This window comes from Labrus bergylta, chromosome 8 (assembly GCF_963930695.1).
Source record: "Labrus bergylta chromosome 8, fLabBer1.1, whole genome shotgun sequence".
NCBI lineage: Eukaryota > Metazoa > Chordata > Actinopteri > Labriformes > Labridae > Labrus > Labrus bergylta.
In genome coordinates, this window is record NC_089202.1 from 14580148 (window position 1) to 14597104 (window position 16957).

At 41.8% G+C, this 16957-nt stretch overlaps 2 protein-coding genes across 4 annotated transcripts; one reads left to right on the top strand and one right to left on the bottom strand.

The window, feature by feature from the left end:
* Positions 1-32: 32 nt before the first annotated feature.
* Positions 33-7260, bottom strand: si:ch211-154o6.3 (uncharacterized protein LOC563854 homolog). Its single transcript, XM_020649136.3, has 13 exons — positions 6889-7260; positions 5200-5318; positions 4501-4742; positions 4046-4169; positions 3666-3787; positions 2964-3050; positions 2671-2760; positions 2289-2377; positions 1462-1684; positions 1161-1283; positions 866-1031; positions 557-645; positions 33-395 (listed from the first exon to the last, which is right to left on the bottom strand). The coding sequence occupies exons 1-13, from the start codon at positions 6976-6978 to the stop codon at positions 298-300; spliced, it is 1662 nt and encodes a 553-aa protein (XP_020504792.1). The 5' UTR covers positions 6979-7260; the 3' UTR covers positions 33-297.
* Positions 7261-8666: 1406 nt separating this feature from the next.
* znf384b (zinc finger protein 384 b) lies at positions 8667-16744 on the top strand. 3 transcript variants are annotated; one of them, XM_020649110.3, is made up of 11 exons: positions 8673-9015; positions 10352-10419; positions 10564-10786; positions 11268-11381; positions 12289-12443; positions 12533-12624; positions 13353-13577; positions 14694-14861; positions 14994-15072; positions 15163-15321; positions 15466-16744. In XM_020649110.3, exons 2-11 carry the CDS (start codon positions 10354-10356, stop codon positions 15847-15849), a joined length of 1665 nt encoding a protein of 554 aa, XP_020504766.1. In that variant the 5' UTR covers positions 8673-9015; positions 10352-10353; the 3' UTR covers positions 15850-16744. The 3 variants fall into 3 exon arrangements, with proteins under 3 accessions (XP_065813884.1, XP_020504766.1, XP_020504767.1); XM_065957812.1 differs by having other exon boundaries at positions 8667-9015; positions 15163-16744; XM_020649111.3 differs by lacking the exon at positions 13353-13577 and having other exon boundaries at positions 8675-9015.
* Positions 16745-16957: the final 213 nt, after the last annotated feature.

Genomic DNA, 16957 nt, shown 5'->3' on the forward strand with positions numbered 1-16957 from the left:
ATTGACATAGAAAAAAATCTGTTTACACACACACACACACACACACACACACACACACACACACACACACACACACACACACACACACACACACACACACACACACACACACACACACACACACACACACACACACACACACACACACACACACACACACACACACACACTTTCTCCATCCATATGCTCCCTCTCTGACACTGTCACACTCCACTCGCCTCCCTCGCCATCACCCCTCCCTCTCAATTTCTGCTCCTGTCTGGAGGCGGTTGGGTCCTCGGCGTGAGAATCTGTCTCTCACTGAAGAACACAGCGTAGCCATGAGGCAGACCCTCCGTCCTCTGTGACATCACACCCACTGTCTCTTCCTTCATCGCTGTCTTTTTCTTCGTATTCTAAATTTGACAAGCAGGTCGAAAGGATTCGTCACGACACACATCTTCTATAATTAACATGATAGTTTAACAACGATTCCACGGTTACTCATCGAGTATTTGTCAGTAAATGAAGACATGAAAAAGGTCTGAAATTACAGCGTGTGTGTGTGTGTGTGTACCATCAGTCTCCTCGTCATCCTCTGTGTCCCCCTCGGACTCCAGCGAGCAGGACTCCAATCGACTGTCTCTCCTGGCTGTGACATCACCCCTGAAACAATCATTCCTAACTTTATTTAACACCTAATACCGGCAGAAGTGTGTGTCAAGATATGTTAATCCAGTGGCATATTGAAAGTCCCAGTATAGTTTAAGAATTAGCAATGCTCGTGACCTTGGAGGAAATGATGAATATGCAAATAAGAAAAATGATTTAGTAGTTTAGACTCAAATCTTTTAAACCGAGTAGTATTGACACTTCTTGATCTCACCTCTGCTTTCCAGAGCTTGGGAGCTGCTCCCATACGATGAGGTCTCGACCTCCAGTTACCCACCGGTGGTCTCCGCTACCTGTGGTCCACGTCGCAAAGCATAGGACTCTGGTAGCATGGGGCCAGGTCAGAGAAGCCAGGTACCGACACTGAGGCAGAGAGAAGACTGGGGGGGGGAGGGGGGGTGTGCGGGGAGGGGGAGACAAAGTGGTTTAAATGTTTTCTTTAAGTGCTTTTCACTACTCAGAGTGGAGTGAAGACCTTGTGGTTGCACATGGTTTGCTCTGCGACTCACTGTTCAGCGAGCTCTCTCCATTTGCCACATCATAGCAGGAGCCAATTAGGAGGCCTCCTGTCTGGTGAACACAATCTGTTACCCCGGTGATGCTGCTGTGATTGGTCAGTCTGGACATGGTTCCTGTGTTAATTGGACAGATGTTAGGTGGAAGGATTATGCAAATGTTCCTGCATCTGCCTTCAATTTTCAGTCTTTCTATCTGACACGCACACCCACAAACACACACACACACTCACACACACACACTCACACACACACTCACACTCACACACACTGCCAGTCTAATTCCAGAGCTCACCGCTCCTCCAGTGCAGGTTCTTGAGCCAGGCTCGACCATGAGCCAGGAGCACTCGGTCGCCCCGCGGGCTGAGGGTCACGCGCCCCCCTGGCCCCCCTCCGCAGCCTGTCACCTCACTGCTCCAGTGATGCAGCAGCCTCAGGGGGTCTTGATCCGAACAGCGGTTCTCCCACACAGACACCCCTCCCTCAGTGGAGCCGCTGAACACCAGCGGACCCTGAGACTGTGGAGGGCATGGGATACACGGTTGTCATGGTGATACGAGTCTTTACCCAGCTTGTGCATGTGTGTGTGTGTGTTTGTAAATGGAGACGTGTGTGAACTGTTTCAAAATGTACTTTTCTGCGCCACAGTTGGTTATAAATGGATTGTGTGCTTTGCATGATAATCACAAAGAGGATGACAATGATGTGCTGCACTTTAATGCTTCGGGCATATTTTGATGATTGCAAATTGAAAAAAAGCAGTGCATTTGCAGCTCAGGATTTCAATATTCATAAAAAGCCTTTTTGCTCCAAATGTGTACACTTTGCTCTATAATTTGCTGAGCCCCACAGCCAACATCTTAACAAATATCTCAGAATTTGTTTTGCGGCAATAAACAAGAAAAAACTGTGTGAGGATAAGAGTGAGGAAATATACCTTTTGGATTTTACGGAGAACAAGCTATTAGAAAAGTTTCGAACCCACTTTAGAGAGATTTTACTCAGAGAGAAACGTCGCCAGGGTTGTGCAAAACATCCCCTCCCTAACAAAGTTTGTCATAAAAAAAACAACTTGAGCTTCTAATATTACATGGCCAGTGCTATAGAGAGTGACCGACCCACCTGGATTGAGGTGACTGCTTCCTGGTGAGCGTTGATTGACTGGCAGTTCTCGAAAGTGTGCCAGCTCCAGGCTTGAACTTTCCCCCCGTCTGAGGGAGAGACAGAGTGTGAGGTTAACGTGAGCTGACAGCTGGCTGGCAGTCATTATTGTTGGTCACGGTTCGACACACCTGAGCCTGACTGCCCTATACTCTTTGCCACCATCCTTCTGATTTAGCTCGGTGGCCCTACTACACACACACACTAACTCCCTGGAAGAGGACTGCAGTGTGAGATTCAAGCATATATACTAGAAAACATACATGCACAGGAGTACAGAAAAGATAAAAAAATATATATATGATGTGATTAACTACCTTTTTTTCCACACAAAAAAACCCACCTGACCCAGTGATGATGTAGCCGTCTTCCTCTGGCACAAAACAGAGCGCAGTCACAACGTTGAATGTGTAGATCGACTTCACACACTGCCCTGAAGGTAACAGGGGAAAAAAATACTCATTTAATTACCAGAACACTAACTACAAGTCACACAGACATTTATTGATTACAAAGCATGTGCACACGTGTTTCCAAGTCAGCGCCCTGAGGCTCCATCAAGTTTAATAAAACACGTATACAACTTTAGTATGTGTGTGTGTGTGTGTGTGTGTGTGTTTGTGTGGTTCAGCGTACCAATGCTCAGGGCCCAGATCTTCACATAGCAGTCTGCTGAGCCGCTCAAAATAAATCTCTCCTTGTCGGACAGAGACAGGGACCGGGCTGGCGAGAGGGCAAACACAGACAAAAGAGCAGGAGGGGAAAGAGGAGGAGGATGAGAACAAGTATGTGGAGGAGAAGGGAGGAACGGGGATCAGAGACAAGAGAGAGGGAGAGGAGAGGACAAAATAGATTAAGCCGAGAGGGAAGCTGTAAATAAGTGATGATGTACAAAATGAAGAAAGAGACAGATTGTGGGGAAGAGGCAAAGGCAGAGACAGGATTTAAAAAAAAAAAAAAGAAACAAATAATTATATTGATGTACACAGTGTGACTAAAGCAGCATCATTCATGTGATGCAAACTCGACTTTGTATTTTAAGTTGGGCTGTGTGTGTGCCCCCCCCCCCCCACACACACACACAGTGTGGGAGGGGAGACGTTGGAGTTCAAGTGATGGAGGGCTGCCTGCTTCAGACAGACACCAAGCTCTCTAAAGTGTCTGCTGAGGTTATCTCTCACTGGGCTTGATCTGATGAACTGCTCCTATAATTACCAGACTGCAGGACACAAGAATTACTCAGCTGTAGTACATGTAAGAACTTGTGTGTGTGTGTGTGTGTGTGTGTGTGTGTGTGTGTTTGTTTGTGTGTGTGTTTGAGTGTATGCGAGTCCTCACCCAGCCTCCTGCAGTACTCAGGAGGAGGAGCAGACAGACAGGTGACCCCACCAGTGTGACCCCCCAGGTTCTTGTGCTCCGTTGCTGTGGGAACGTGCCACACCTTCACTGTCGTATCTCGGCTTAGAGGACAAGGAGGGTAGAGCGGGGATGGGAAGACAAAAAATGCAGTTACAGTGAGTCAGAGGAGGCAGCGTAAGCAAGCAAAGTTAAAAGACGTTAAGCGGAAATCGCTAGAGATTTGCGGCGAGCAGTCGGGTGGGGGTAGAAAAACAAATACATGTCAGACAGCGAGGGAGAAAGCAGGAGCATATTAAGGGATAAATTAGGTGAAGTGTTCACTTTGCACATCCATTATGCAAATCGAGGCCTCGCTTTACCTTCCAGAAACAACTAGGTTGTCAACAGCAACCACGCAGGTGACTATGTCATTGTGGCCCTCCAACAGCCTCAAGCGGAACTTCGCCTTCTCCCAAGACGACTGCAGGGATGAAAATTCTGCTTCTGCAAGAGAAAAATGATTTGTGCAATTAGCAATGTTGCCTCATCAGCGCCCCAGCTTGCTCATCTACACACTTCTTCAATATGGATTAGTTTGCTGAGGCGATGGGTGGCGCTAATTTAGCTCCAAGGAAGCAACGCCTGCGTCTCGTCTTCAGGGAAACAAGAGCCGTCTGTTGGTTTAAACACTGGCAGTCATATGAGTGTATTAGGACTCCTCAGGGCATTAATGTATAATCTGATTTTAGATGTTAATCACAAATTAGGTCACTGCCTCGTACTTTTAACTGTAATAACAATGTTATAACGGCTACTATTTAAAGAATTAGCCCACCTTCCTGTTGCACTAGCCTCTGGTTGTCAGAGTCCGGACTGCCTCCTGACACGTCTGGGCTGTGAGCTGACACCTCGGCAGGCTCTGTCCTCTCCTGCCGTCTACCTGTCTCTGCTCCCCCTCCTGTCTTTCTCGGCCTGGCAGCCGGCGCTGGCGTTTCTCGAGGTCTGGACTCCTCTTCTCCCTTAAGGATCTTGGAGGCTGGAGGCGTTTGTGATGGAAGGGCCTCGGGGGCATCCTCCCTGTGCCAGTGCAGAAAGCAAGAGCTGAATGAATAATCAAGATGCAAACTGCACACAACATCCTACCTGTGGAGGAAGTCGCACACAAACAAAAACATTACTCCTTAATGAGCCGGGTTTCAGAAAGAATGCTCGTGTTTCATTCGGGTGGAAGAGGAGGAGGAGCTTTAATAGGGGGGAATGACATCCCTGACTGATATTTACATGACACATGTTGAACTGTGGAAAGTTCCCTTTTTTGTTGAAGCGTGACAGCATTTGACTCAAAGTATGTTTGGTTAGTCATACAAAAAGATCAAAGGCTTCAGAGTGAATGTTGTTGCTTTTGAAGAATTATGCACCCCCCCCCCACACACACACACACACACACACACACACACACACACACACACACACACACACACTCCCTCCCTCCCTCCCTCCCTCCCTCGCTTGTACCTCTCCCTCACTTCCTTACACTTGTCTTTTCATCTTCTCCTTTTTTCCGTCTCCCACAATCCCCAGAGTTTGCTGCGGGCCAGAAAGCTGCAGCTGAAGCTCAGCCAATCTGGAACGCAGCTCCGCCTTCCTGGAGATCTGAGAGGGGAGAAGGCACGAGATTGGTTGTGAACCAAGCTGCTAAATCCACAAGTTGTTTATATGCACAACCAACATGCTCAGACTGTCGAGATTTATTAGGCTGCTACTGGCAACACACATAGAACTCCTGCCTTAATGTGAGTAATGAAACATGTCCAAATTAGTGAATCAAGCATCTCTCCTTGACATCAAGGGATGTTTACTTCTGCTAAAGGAGCACTCCGCCAATTTGACACAAACAGATCTAACATTTGATTGTGAAAACACTTCTAGCATGTGTTTTGTGGCTCAATTAGATCTATGTTTGACCTGTGAAAATACTCATGTTAATGTAATAATGATGTCATAGAGGTTATCTTGCATTAGGCTACAATTCCATAAGAAACAAGTGTCATGGAGTTTATTATATTGGGGCAAATAGTGAAAAGGTAGCATCTAACAATGGAAAGACTCACAGACAGTACTTGTCACTAAATGGATTCAGTTACAACAGCGAGCTTTAAGACAAGAATGTGAAATCCTATGTTCACAGCTTTCATTTGTAGATAAGTTATTGTAATCATGTTGACCTCTACTTTAAAGAGATTTAGTTTTGGTTTTGTTAAACATTCATTAATTGGTCATTTTAGTGTCTTTCGCGATAATGAATTTAGGATATGGAACTTACAAAATAAAGCATAACAGAAGTTGTCACCACAAACTCCTCTCAAGTTGTAGGTGTGAGCATGGCCAGCCTTACATTTTTTTTTTAACTTTAGCCTGAGTTGCATATATCATATATCAAACTGTATTGTGGGCTCATGTTTTTTTGTATGTGTGGGATATGTATGTATATATGTGTTGTGTTGTGTGTTTGTATGTATGCTGGCTGCTGGAACACCTAAATTTCCCTGCTGGGATGAATAAAGTATATCTTATCTTATCTTATTTAAGTGCTTCTTAACAGTGAATGCAAAAGGGGAAGTTCTGTCAAGAAAATACACTTTTGTAGGGCATGGCCATAACTTACAACATTCAGATTCTGCCCTTTCACATAGTGAGGCTCTCCTGAGGCTCCTGATCATTATTTTGTCTGATGCACTCAGCTCAGAGTCTGGGCTTCTGATCTCTCACATTCCTAAGGCAAAAACTGTCAAATTATTCATCCCAACTTTATCTTTAATTCATGCTAATCACATATTTTTCTTCTTTAAGAGAGCAAAATTGTTACTTCTAGTTTAAGAAGCCTAACTTCAAAACTTCATAACGCCATTAAAATGTCATCTTTATTTAACCAAGTGAGCTTGAATCCTTTGTGCCATATCTGATGTGCTGTGATAAGCCTACTTCAATGCGCTGTTTTAATATGCAACTCTACCTTTCCTACTGATCTTCAACGTGTCTTGGTGAAGATTTGTTCTTGAGTTTTATTTAAACTTAAGCCATGTCTGTGCTTTAGTAAAGTCTGAGCTGCAGTCACAACTCGGTTTCACACCAAAGGGGGAAATCTTTTCAGGCTTTGCCAGAGTCAAACAGGTTACACAGATCATATTAACAGGACGGGAAAGGAAGATAAGTGTTCCCGTACCTTGAACCTCTCTTCTGAGGTAAGACTGATTTTTATTTCCAGATTTTCAATCTGTCTTAACTTCTTCTGCAGCTTCCTCACCTCCCCCATTTGAAGCTCCGGGCTTGACTAAAGCGCCGCAGGTTATGAAAAAAAAAAAAACTTAAAACGAACTGGCAGAGTCTCAAAACGTCAAAGACACAACATTTCTCATTTATGAAAAGTCTGGAGAGGATTAAATAAATAAAGACGTCTGCAGCGGTTCAGCGCTATGTTTGAGAGACGTGTCGCCGGATGTTTACGGCGGAGTAGACGTGTAGTACTGTCCTTACAGCGCCACCGTGTGGGCCGTGAGAGAACTGCCTTCAGAAACACTTTACATGCCGAGACATTTTTAAATACATGAAACGTTTCCCTTGGGCACCACGGGAAGACGTTATCGTTTGTGCATTTAAATCTCCGATGTTTCATGAATACACAAAGTCTTGCTAATGTCAAATAATTACGTCAACTGTAGAGCTGTGCTGCATTTAAGTGCCAGTCAACTGGCTCGTATTTTAAAGACTCCCAAGTCGTGAGACTGAAAAAAACAAAACTGCTCCACTTTATAAAGTGCTACAGAGTGGATATGTGGCTCATGAGCAAAATCAAAGATGGACAATGAAAACCATGAATAATTCTATATATAAACTAATGCAAAGGTTTTTGTTCTACTCCATAATTACTCCACTCTGTATTAAAAAGTCTATACATACTACTACTTCTGATTAGTTCATTGGCAAGTTAAAAGCATAAAGTGTGTAATAAATCTTATACTATCAACTTTTGTGAAGGCAGTCCATAAACGTTTTATTCTTTTGCAAAACTATTTTATTTTGTTCCAATAATAAACACCAACAATAGATGTACTGTGTTGAAAAGCAATGTGTGACAATGTTTGGTATACTCAAAGGTTTATTGTGCCATTGAAAAAAATAACAAAACAGTAAGTGCATGTGCTGCATCCTCTAAGTGTCTTTGTCACTGCCATAACATTAAAAAAGAAAATATACTTCTTATTTATTAACTGAAGAACATTGAAAATCCATAAAGTGTCACATTTGAGAATCAGTAAGCATTGAATATGTGGCATTCATTTTGGCACTTTATTTAAAATAGCTCAAATTATGAATTGATTATCAAGATAGTAGTCGAACTTTTCTCAACCTGATTAATCAAATAAACATTGAAGCTACGAAGTGGACGTTGTTTGGCCTTAAAAGTACCACAATAACCTTTTTTTTTTCCTTTGGCAAAGGTGTTGGATTAATAACAATTTTCTATCTCCAGGGCCTCTCTCCAGGCTGGATTACCAATGGGGCAACAGCAATGGCTGCAGGGTGTTGGATAGCGGGGGTCCCATGGAGCTTTAATTCAATCCTCCACGGAGCCCTAGGCTTTTGGAGGCTCCCCCAGGTAATCCACCCATGCTTGGGAGACGACACGAGTTTACAGTACCCTACAGTTATTCATCTTGAGTGTAGTATGTATAGCCTACAGTACATTTCATGTTACACATCTTCTATTCTCAGGAATACACAATACACCTTTGAAGAGTACATTTGCATATTTTTTGGGGGGAAAGTTCGTTAAGAGGACAATTTCGCAATATGAGGTGTGGCATTTATATTGAAGGGAAATCTGGCAGAGTGATAAATAATTTTGTCAATGCCCTGACACCTCTTTTGACTGTGTTGCTTTCCGACGGCATTTGAATGCGGCATTCTGGCTTGAGGCTCAAACGAAACCAATTAAGACCAAAAGTCCTGTTTTTATGTGCTTCAAATCCGCGGAGATTCACAATTTAGCTGCTGTTTTACGGATACAAATCGACAAATTGATACGATTTCAAGAAAGTTAGCCAGTCCACCAGCACAGGAAGTGACATCAAACTACGCTCTTCTTTGTCTGACGACCTTATCCGGAGGAAGTGAAGCTTTAGATGAGGCAGCTACTTCACTGGGAGGAAAAAAAAAAAAACTGAAAAAAATTGCCAAGAGGGGAAAAAACTTTGCTGGTTTGGAGGAATTTGAGGCCGATTGAAAAACTGTTTCCTAGGAGTCTTGGTCCAGGGGAGTCCCGGGGAGGGAGACGAATTCGCCGTAATCGGTAAACGCCACTATTCTTCATGCATTCGGTTGTATTTTTTTGGTTAGGTTTGCATGACTCCGCTGTCGTCTCTCCACCCGTCTCCACAGCCGGAAGTCTGTGAGGATTGTCTATCGGTTTTTTTTCTTTTCGCTGCAGTTTTTTTTTTTTATCCTTTGGTTTTTTTTTTTTTGCATTTGCTTGTTATGTTTTTTTCAAAGCAGGAGGGCACTACAGACACACTGTGCTGTCTGCGAGCTAACTGTATGTAAATCAGCGCGTCGGGCCTGATTAACTACAACATGAGAGGAACCGAAATGGAGTCCTTGTGTTTAGCTGCTGCTTTTTGTCAACACCGTGACTATATTATCTTTGGTGTTTTTAAAGTGAGCGATAGTCGGTAGCTGGTCTACATTAAATGTAATGTCAGTCTGTCGAGTCAACTTTAACATTAGCGGACAAGTTGAACCTGCTGTATATACCATTATGTCATTACAGTACTGTAACTTGGCGCTAAAAACCATTAAAGCCATTTGTTACAGTTGCGTCGCACATCGGAAGTTTAAAAATTACACCACATAGACGATAGCGTTAACATTTATGGAGTTAGTATTTACTTTATTGTATTAGTATTTATTTTAATGTACATTTTATTTTAACATATACATAGTTGAATATCTCTTTTTAAGCGTGTCAATTTTTTTAATTTTTTTTTCTTATATTATTTTGCTTCCTGAAGGGTTGGTCCCAAGACTGCATTACCTGTCACAGATTCAATGTGTGCCAATTCGTTTGTAATACTTTAATTATAGGCCTTTTCAACACAGTGGAAATGTTGAGTGTTGTAAATAAAACATAGTTGGGACTGTGTGGTTGAAACTATTTATCTTATTGCTGTTTTTTTCTCAAAGCACTTCAATCGAAAATGGAATTGTATTAGGCCACATGTAAATTAATAAAACAATTATAATCTGAGAGAAACCAAATACAGATGTGTACATACAGTATGGTTTATGAGCTCGAGGAGTTAATTTGGACCAATTTTACAGTTAAATCTATCCAGTTTGGTGTTCAGCTAATCAAAAATTGGAAATGTAGGTTTGTATTACCTACATGTGTAAACAAAACTTGTTTGCCAACATCTGTCAGTTTACATTTGTGGGTTGAGTTAAATATTTGGATCACAAAATGTAGTGTTGTGTTTAGATGCAATTCTTACTGTGCCTTGAACTGTTATGGCCTGTGCAAGGTTGTTTATGTGTTTGTAGTATTTCTATGACATTGTACAAAGTAACCAGGGGTTGTACTAATGAGGTAATTACAGGAATTAATAAAAGCTGCATTTGTGTCATTGCAGAAATGATGGAAGACTCTCACTTCAATTCATCATACTTTTGGTCTCCAATCCCCACTGTATCAGGACAGGTATGTCGGGGGGGAAAAATCAAGAGTTTGTCACTTCTTTATGAGTCATATAAGATGTATCTTTTTTGAGGAGTGTAATGGGAGTTTAAGAAAAAGATGAACCAGTCTAGTTGCTCAAGTGAAACATGTCCTTTCTACTGACAGATTGAAAATGCCATGTTCCTGAACAAAGTGAAAGAGCAACAGGAAAAGAGTGCTTGCTTCTCTCCTTCTCCTGCATCACACTACCAAACCGCTCTTCTCACCATCCCCACTCATGGGACAAAAACAGATGGAGGAGGGCAGGTTGGGAGTGTGGCACAACTCCACCCTCCTCACAGCACCCAGAACATGCTGTCTGTCCCCTCCACGGGCATCATGACAGCAGGTGAGTCAGTGTCTGCGTAGCGAGAAGCCTCTGGGTCTCTCTCAGTGGGAGGCTGTTCCTGTTTATTCCATGATACATTCTAAATAATATCTTACAAAAGTAAAGTTTCTCATCTGAACCACATCAAAGGTTTAGGCTGGATTAAGAACTCATGACTTTAACTCTAAACTATAGGAATCAGTGATGTACTCAATTGTTAAGTTGATGAGAACAAATTAAATCTGAGTCACATGGGACCTCAAAGCTCCACAATGGGCTAAGGGTAGGTGCCAGAATAACAATTCTGTGTCCTAATTCATGCTACAACCTCAGGGCTTTCTACAAACCGCGGAGAAGAAGTGCTGTGCTATTACACTCTTTTCTAGCACTAGCCAAACACCTCTGGCTAGTAGGTCGCTTAATAGTATGACACAGTATGTGAAAAAGTGAATTCTAACAGTCTGATTGCTGTCCTTTTTTTTTCCTGTGACTTTCTCTGAAGCGGGTCTGGTCATCACAACTCCTCAGGGAACGTTAGTGTCACCCACCTCGTCTCAGTCATTTGTCTCTGGTCACCCAGCAACGACCATGATTGTTTCAGCACTCCATTCTGCAGGTAAATCACACACAGAAATATTTCCATGCCATATGTCTCTCTGGGTTGTGACAACAGCTACAGCTCAGACTAAAGAAGTACAGTTTAACTTGCCCCATTCAGTCTGCATGTCAAAGTGTCCTTGGGAAAGTCAGTGAACCCGAGGGGGCACCTGAAGGCATCGTCTTACCTGGAATTTGTTTTTTTTAAACGACAATGTTAACTGTTTTTTGTCATTGTCTTGATATACACTTATGTGCAATTATCCTTTTAGTCCTTCAATGAGCAGAAGAACCAAAATCAAGAAGAAGAAAATCAATTGTTTTGTAATCCATTAAGTTGTTGTAAAGATTTGTAACATGGCCGCCCCTGTTGTCTTTTCTGAGTGTTATTTTCACCATGTTCAGTCCATGGTATGAGACAAATATAAAGAGGTTTTGTTCACTTGTCTTTTTTATAAAATCTCTGAGCAACAACCCAGTTCTATTCTCTTCAAGCACATACTGTTTTCAGCAGTTGCATAGCAACAAATCAGGGAAAAGTAGCAACTTTAAATTTAATGACTTATCAGTGGCAGTGCCAGTGACTAATTGTTCTTCACTTTTAAATGAATCAGTTTTCCTTAAAAAGAAATGTATCCTTCACATCCTGTCACAGCATTCCAATAAATGATTGGTGTGTTTGTGCATTCTTATTTATTTAAAGTTGTTTACATCATTATAGGAGCTTTATGTTTAAATATCTAATAAGAAATAGCTTAGTTTAACACTGATTTTCTTTGTCCTACCTTGTTTGAATGTACTTAACACTTTAAAGAATATGCACTTTTATAAACATGAGAATTGTCCAGCGTATTGGCGAACACCTTCTGCAACTTGATTAAGGATGATTACATCCTTCTAACCTGGAGCTTTTGATTCATTTGTAGACAGAAAAGAAGGCGATGGGTCTTCCCATGTGGTCGTGATGCCTGCGGCCTCCAAGCGAGGCAGGAAAAAAAAGACGGCACTTTCCAGGGTCGGTGGAATGGGTGGAACAGGAAATGAAACGCTAATACTGGCTCACCTGACAGCTGGCGGACAGGTAAGAATTCAAAAAGGGAAGAGATTCTGACAGAGAACTATCGATAATAAACAGGATGATAAGTTAACTTTGAATACTATTTTTGACAGTTGGCATCTTTGCAACATCATACTGGAGACCCATATGACCTGTCAAATGAAGAGGAAGACCACGGCACAAAAGATAGCACTAAGACCTACAGGTACAGTGTCAAAATACACCTGCTGTGCATCCCTGTTTCGCCTTGCGCTAGCTACTGAATGTAAGCACACCTCTTGCTCTGTGTCCTGATACAATCAGCATAGAGAAGACCAGCTTGTGTAGATGAGCTTGGCTGGCTTGATAAAAAAATATCTGAAACACACACACACACACACTCCTTTGATTGCCCTTCACTGCATGTTGTGGCAGAACATGCCTGCTTCTGTAGAGGATAGTTGATTCCTTCCCCGAATGTATTTGAACTACAAATACATCAGTGCTTCGTAGATGCCCTTTTTGTTTCCGCACACTGGACATGAATTGCTATCTGGTCGCTACTGTCCTCTTTGTCTTTGTATTGCATGCTCTTGGAGTTATAAACTCTCAAGCACTCTTTTTACTTTTTCAAGTATCTTAATACCTCTCCGTACAACTTATCCTGTGTTCACACGTCTTCTACATTTGATTTACCCCCCCCTCCCTTCCTGCTTGCATTTATATATCTTACATGATCCTTTTTTCCTTTTTATTTTGAGTTTCATTTTCCATCATTTCTCATTTCTTTCTGTGGGTCAATGCTTCCTTCCCCTGTCTCCTTCTTGTCCATTTTACTTTCTTCCAACTCTCTCTCTCTTCTGTTTACTTTTCTATATATGTGTCCCTCTCCTTCCTTCTTGTTCTGTCCGTCCTGGCCCCCCCCTCCCCAATTCTGTGTCTCTCCGCCTGTAGGTGCCGGATGTGTGCGGCGACCTTCCTCAGTAAGTCTGACATGCAGATCCACTCCAAGTCGCACACAGAGGCCAAACCTCACAAGTGTCCTCACTGCGCCAAGTCATTCGCCAACTCCAGCTACCTGGCCCAGCACATCCGCATCCACAGCGGGGCCAAGCCTTACACCTGCTCCTACTGCCAGAAATCTTTCAGGCAGCTCAGTCATTTACAGCAGCACACACGGTACTGCAGACCCCACCTCCCAGCTACCAACCCCAAACCCCCTGTCCTTTAACTTACTCTGCAAAGTGACTTTTAGAAGCCCAGACTCCTTTTTTCTTCCTCCTGGGGAAGAGGATGGAGTGGTGTGCAGATGCTTATTTCACAGCCATTTAATGTTGGCATGCTAACACTTCCATCCAGAAGTGACCTTTTCAGAAAAATGGAAGTCAAATGATATCTTTCTAAGTTCACATGTTTTCATAATTTATACCATCATATGAATGGGCATTTGAAATGCATGGAGCTCTGTTATATTCATTTGATATAATGAGCATATTTTGCCCATTCTTTCTTTTTTCATTTGTGACTGTGCTTCTCTTTGTGTAGCTTGTATTGCATTTTTTTCTTTATGTTTTTTTTTTTTCTTTTTGTTTGCATGTTCTGTCATTTCTTCTGCCAGTGCCTCCCAAACACACACAACTCACATATACAGAATAAGAAATACATGTCCAAATACAGACTTTGTTCCATTGTGCTTCCCATTCAAACTGTCCAGTTATTGTCTGGTATACTTCCTTGTCGATGCTTTTTTTTCTTGCTTTCTCCATTGAATGGTAAATTACTACAGAATTCCTTTGTTACCATGCTTTGCTTTCCTGCTCTCTGCATTCATTTGATTCTAGTCGTCCTGTTGCTTTTCTTCTTGGCTTGTCTCTTTCATCAAATTATTTGAAAGAAGTTTGTGGCGGCACAAACTAACTAAATGGGTGCATTTATAAGACCATTCAGCAAAATTATTACATTCAACATATCTTTTTCTTCTTGACTTCCAAATCACCCAGAGCAGAATGACATGCATGAAAGGACAGTGTCATAATAATTCACACTCGTGCTTTGTCACTTTGTGATTGAGTGAATTTTAGAGGTTAATGTTAATGCTTATATAATATAATAATAATAATTTGTAACTGATACTAAGTGGCAACATTTTGTTTGAGTTAATTTTTCTGTGCTTCAATCTGACAGGTTTTGATAAATTGAGATGATCATTTTCTATACTTTCATACACATTAGCAGATGTTTTTTTTCAGTATACCATAACTATCTGTTTTCCTTTCTCATATCTGCCCTCATCAGGAACCACACAGAGTCAAAGCCTCACAAGTGTCCACATTGTACCAAGTCATTTGCCAACTCAAGCTACCTGGCCCAACATGTCCGCATACACACCGGAGTGAAACCTTACTCCTGCTCGTACTGCCAAAAGAGCTTTAGACAGCTCAGTCACCTTCAGCAGCACAACAGGTAAGTCAATCACTGGTCTTGGGTTTCTCACTTGCATTAGCGTCTTCCTGCGCGCCGATAGATCACCATGAAAGTGCTAGGAGTCTGTGAATGTATATGCATATGTTTTTTTGTTTTTTTTATTCAATCCAGGATCCACACAGGAGATCGTCCCTATAAGTGTTCACATCCAGGCTGTGAGAAATCTTTCACACAACTTTCAAATTTACAGGTGTGTGATAGTTTTTAGCTTCTTGTTCATGTAATGTTATTATCTGGAGAGCCCTTTGCTCTATTGTGAAACCTTTCTTTCCAATTATAGTCTCATCGACGTCAACACAACAAGGACAAGCCCTACAAGTGCACCAATTGCAATAAAGGATATGTAGATTCAGCAAGTCTGGAGGTGCACATGTCCACACACACTGTCAAACACGCAAGGATCTACTCCTGTGGGCTCTGCAACCGTACTTATACCTCAGTAAGATCGATGTCCTTTTCTGAAGAGCATTTCTGCATGAAAAACTATGAATCGCCTCTCTGGTGTCAGACAACTGGCAGCTACTTTACACCGTGTAGTCATGTGTCCACTGTTTCCCCTCTACCTATCCTCTCTTCATCTCAGGAGACGTATCTGGTGAAACACATGGAGAAACACAACCCAGACCAGTTGAGTGCAGCAGCAGCACGGTCGACACAACAGAACCAGAACCACAACCAAAGCCAGGCCCAGGGTCAGACTGCAGCTCAGGGCCAGGTGGAAAACGAAGAAGGAGGAGCGAGCCGACTTGGGGGAGCTGGGAGTGGAGGAGGCCAGCAGGGGCAGAGCCAGAGCAACTACCCCCAGACAGAAACCATTTCCTGTCCATTTGACCTGCACCAGTATAAAACAGTCTCTGCCAGTGACATCCAGTACAAGCCAGTCAGTGTAGCGGATCTAACTTCCCACAAGGACCTCTGTCTCACTGTGTCGGCCTCCACCATTCAAGTGGAGCACCTCAACTCTTAGAGTTTTATAAGAGGAATGAGTTTGGGCGGTGGGGAAGCGGAATATTGTTTTGAAATATGGAGGATGAAGAAAAAAAGCAATAATTAAATGATAAAGGAACTTTAAAACACAAAAGACTGTGCCTGAACAATGGTTTGAGACTAACAGGATAAGCAGTGTGGTAACACAGTTCACTGAAGATTTTGTTGAATTTTTTTTTTTGTTGGTTTTTTCTGCCTTGTTTTTTCCCCCGTTGCTAACCTGTTCCTGTTGGAGTAGAAAATAGATCAAAAGATTGCAATAAAGTATCTTTCAGTCCATCACAGTGATGGTTTTATGATAGGGAAAAGACTCGAAGAGACATTTCTTCTCTTTATTGTTTTATCACTTCAGATTCAGTCAAATCAATCTAAGGCCTCTCTGTTTCAGAAAATTGGCAATCGACTGTGAAGGTACATTTTTATACTTTCGTACAAAGACTTTTGGTGTTTTTTTCTAAGTGTTAAAACCTCTGCAATGTTGTAAAATAAATTCCTGAAATAATGAAATAATACTTTCTAACCATAAAAGGGACATCAATGTTATTTCCTTTTCAGAAAAGAAAAAATAGCAGTCAAGTATATATACTTATATACAACCAGTTTATAAAGTATGATTGTTCGTTTAAAGGATGAGGTGATCCTTATAACCCATTTAGATCCATTAGTGTGATTCACATGGTGTGACTCACATACTGAGTCTGTTCATGTTTCATGTAATCCTACTGTACAGCTTTGTGTGTATGTCCTAAAAGTAATGTTATCCAAATGTGTTGCTATTATACTTCCACAATAAGAATGTGTATAATATTTCTTTACACACATACCGCACACACGTTTTTTTCCCAGCTTAAACTACAATAAACCCTCAGAAATTATTTTCATTGGAATTTTTTCAGATTCAGTAAATGCTTTGATAAATACGATAGATTTTCCTGAAGCACTGCACTCACTTTGAATTAATACAAAATATTCGAATGAAGAATTAAGAACTATTCATAAATACTCAAAAAAATACAAACACTTGACATTTTCCAAGATTTGAAAAAAAAACATGTGAAACCTATTTTTACAGAAAAACTATCGACTAC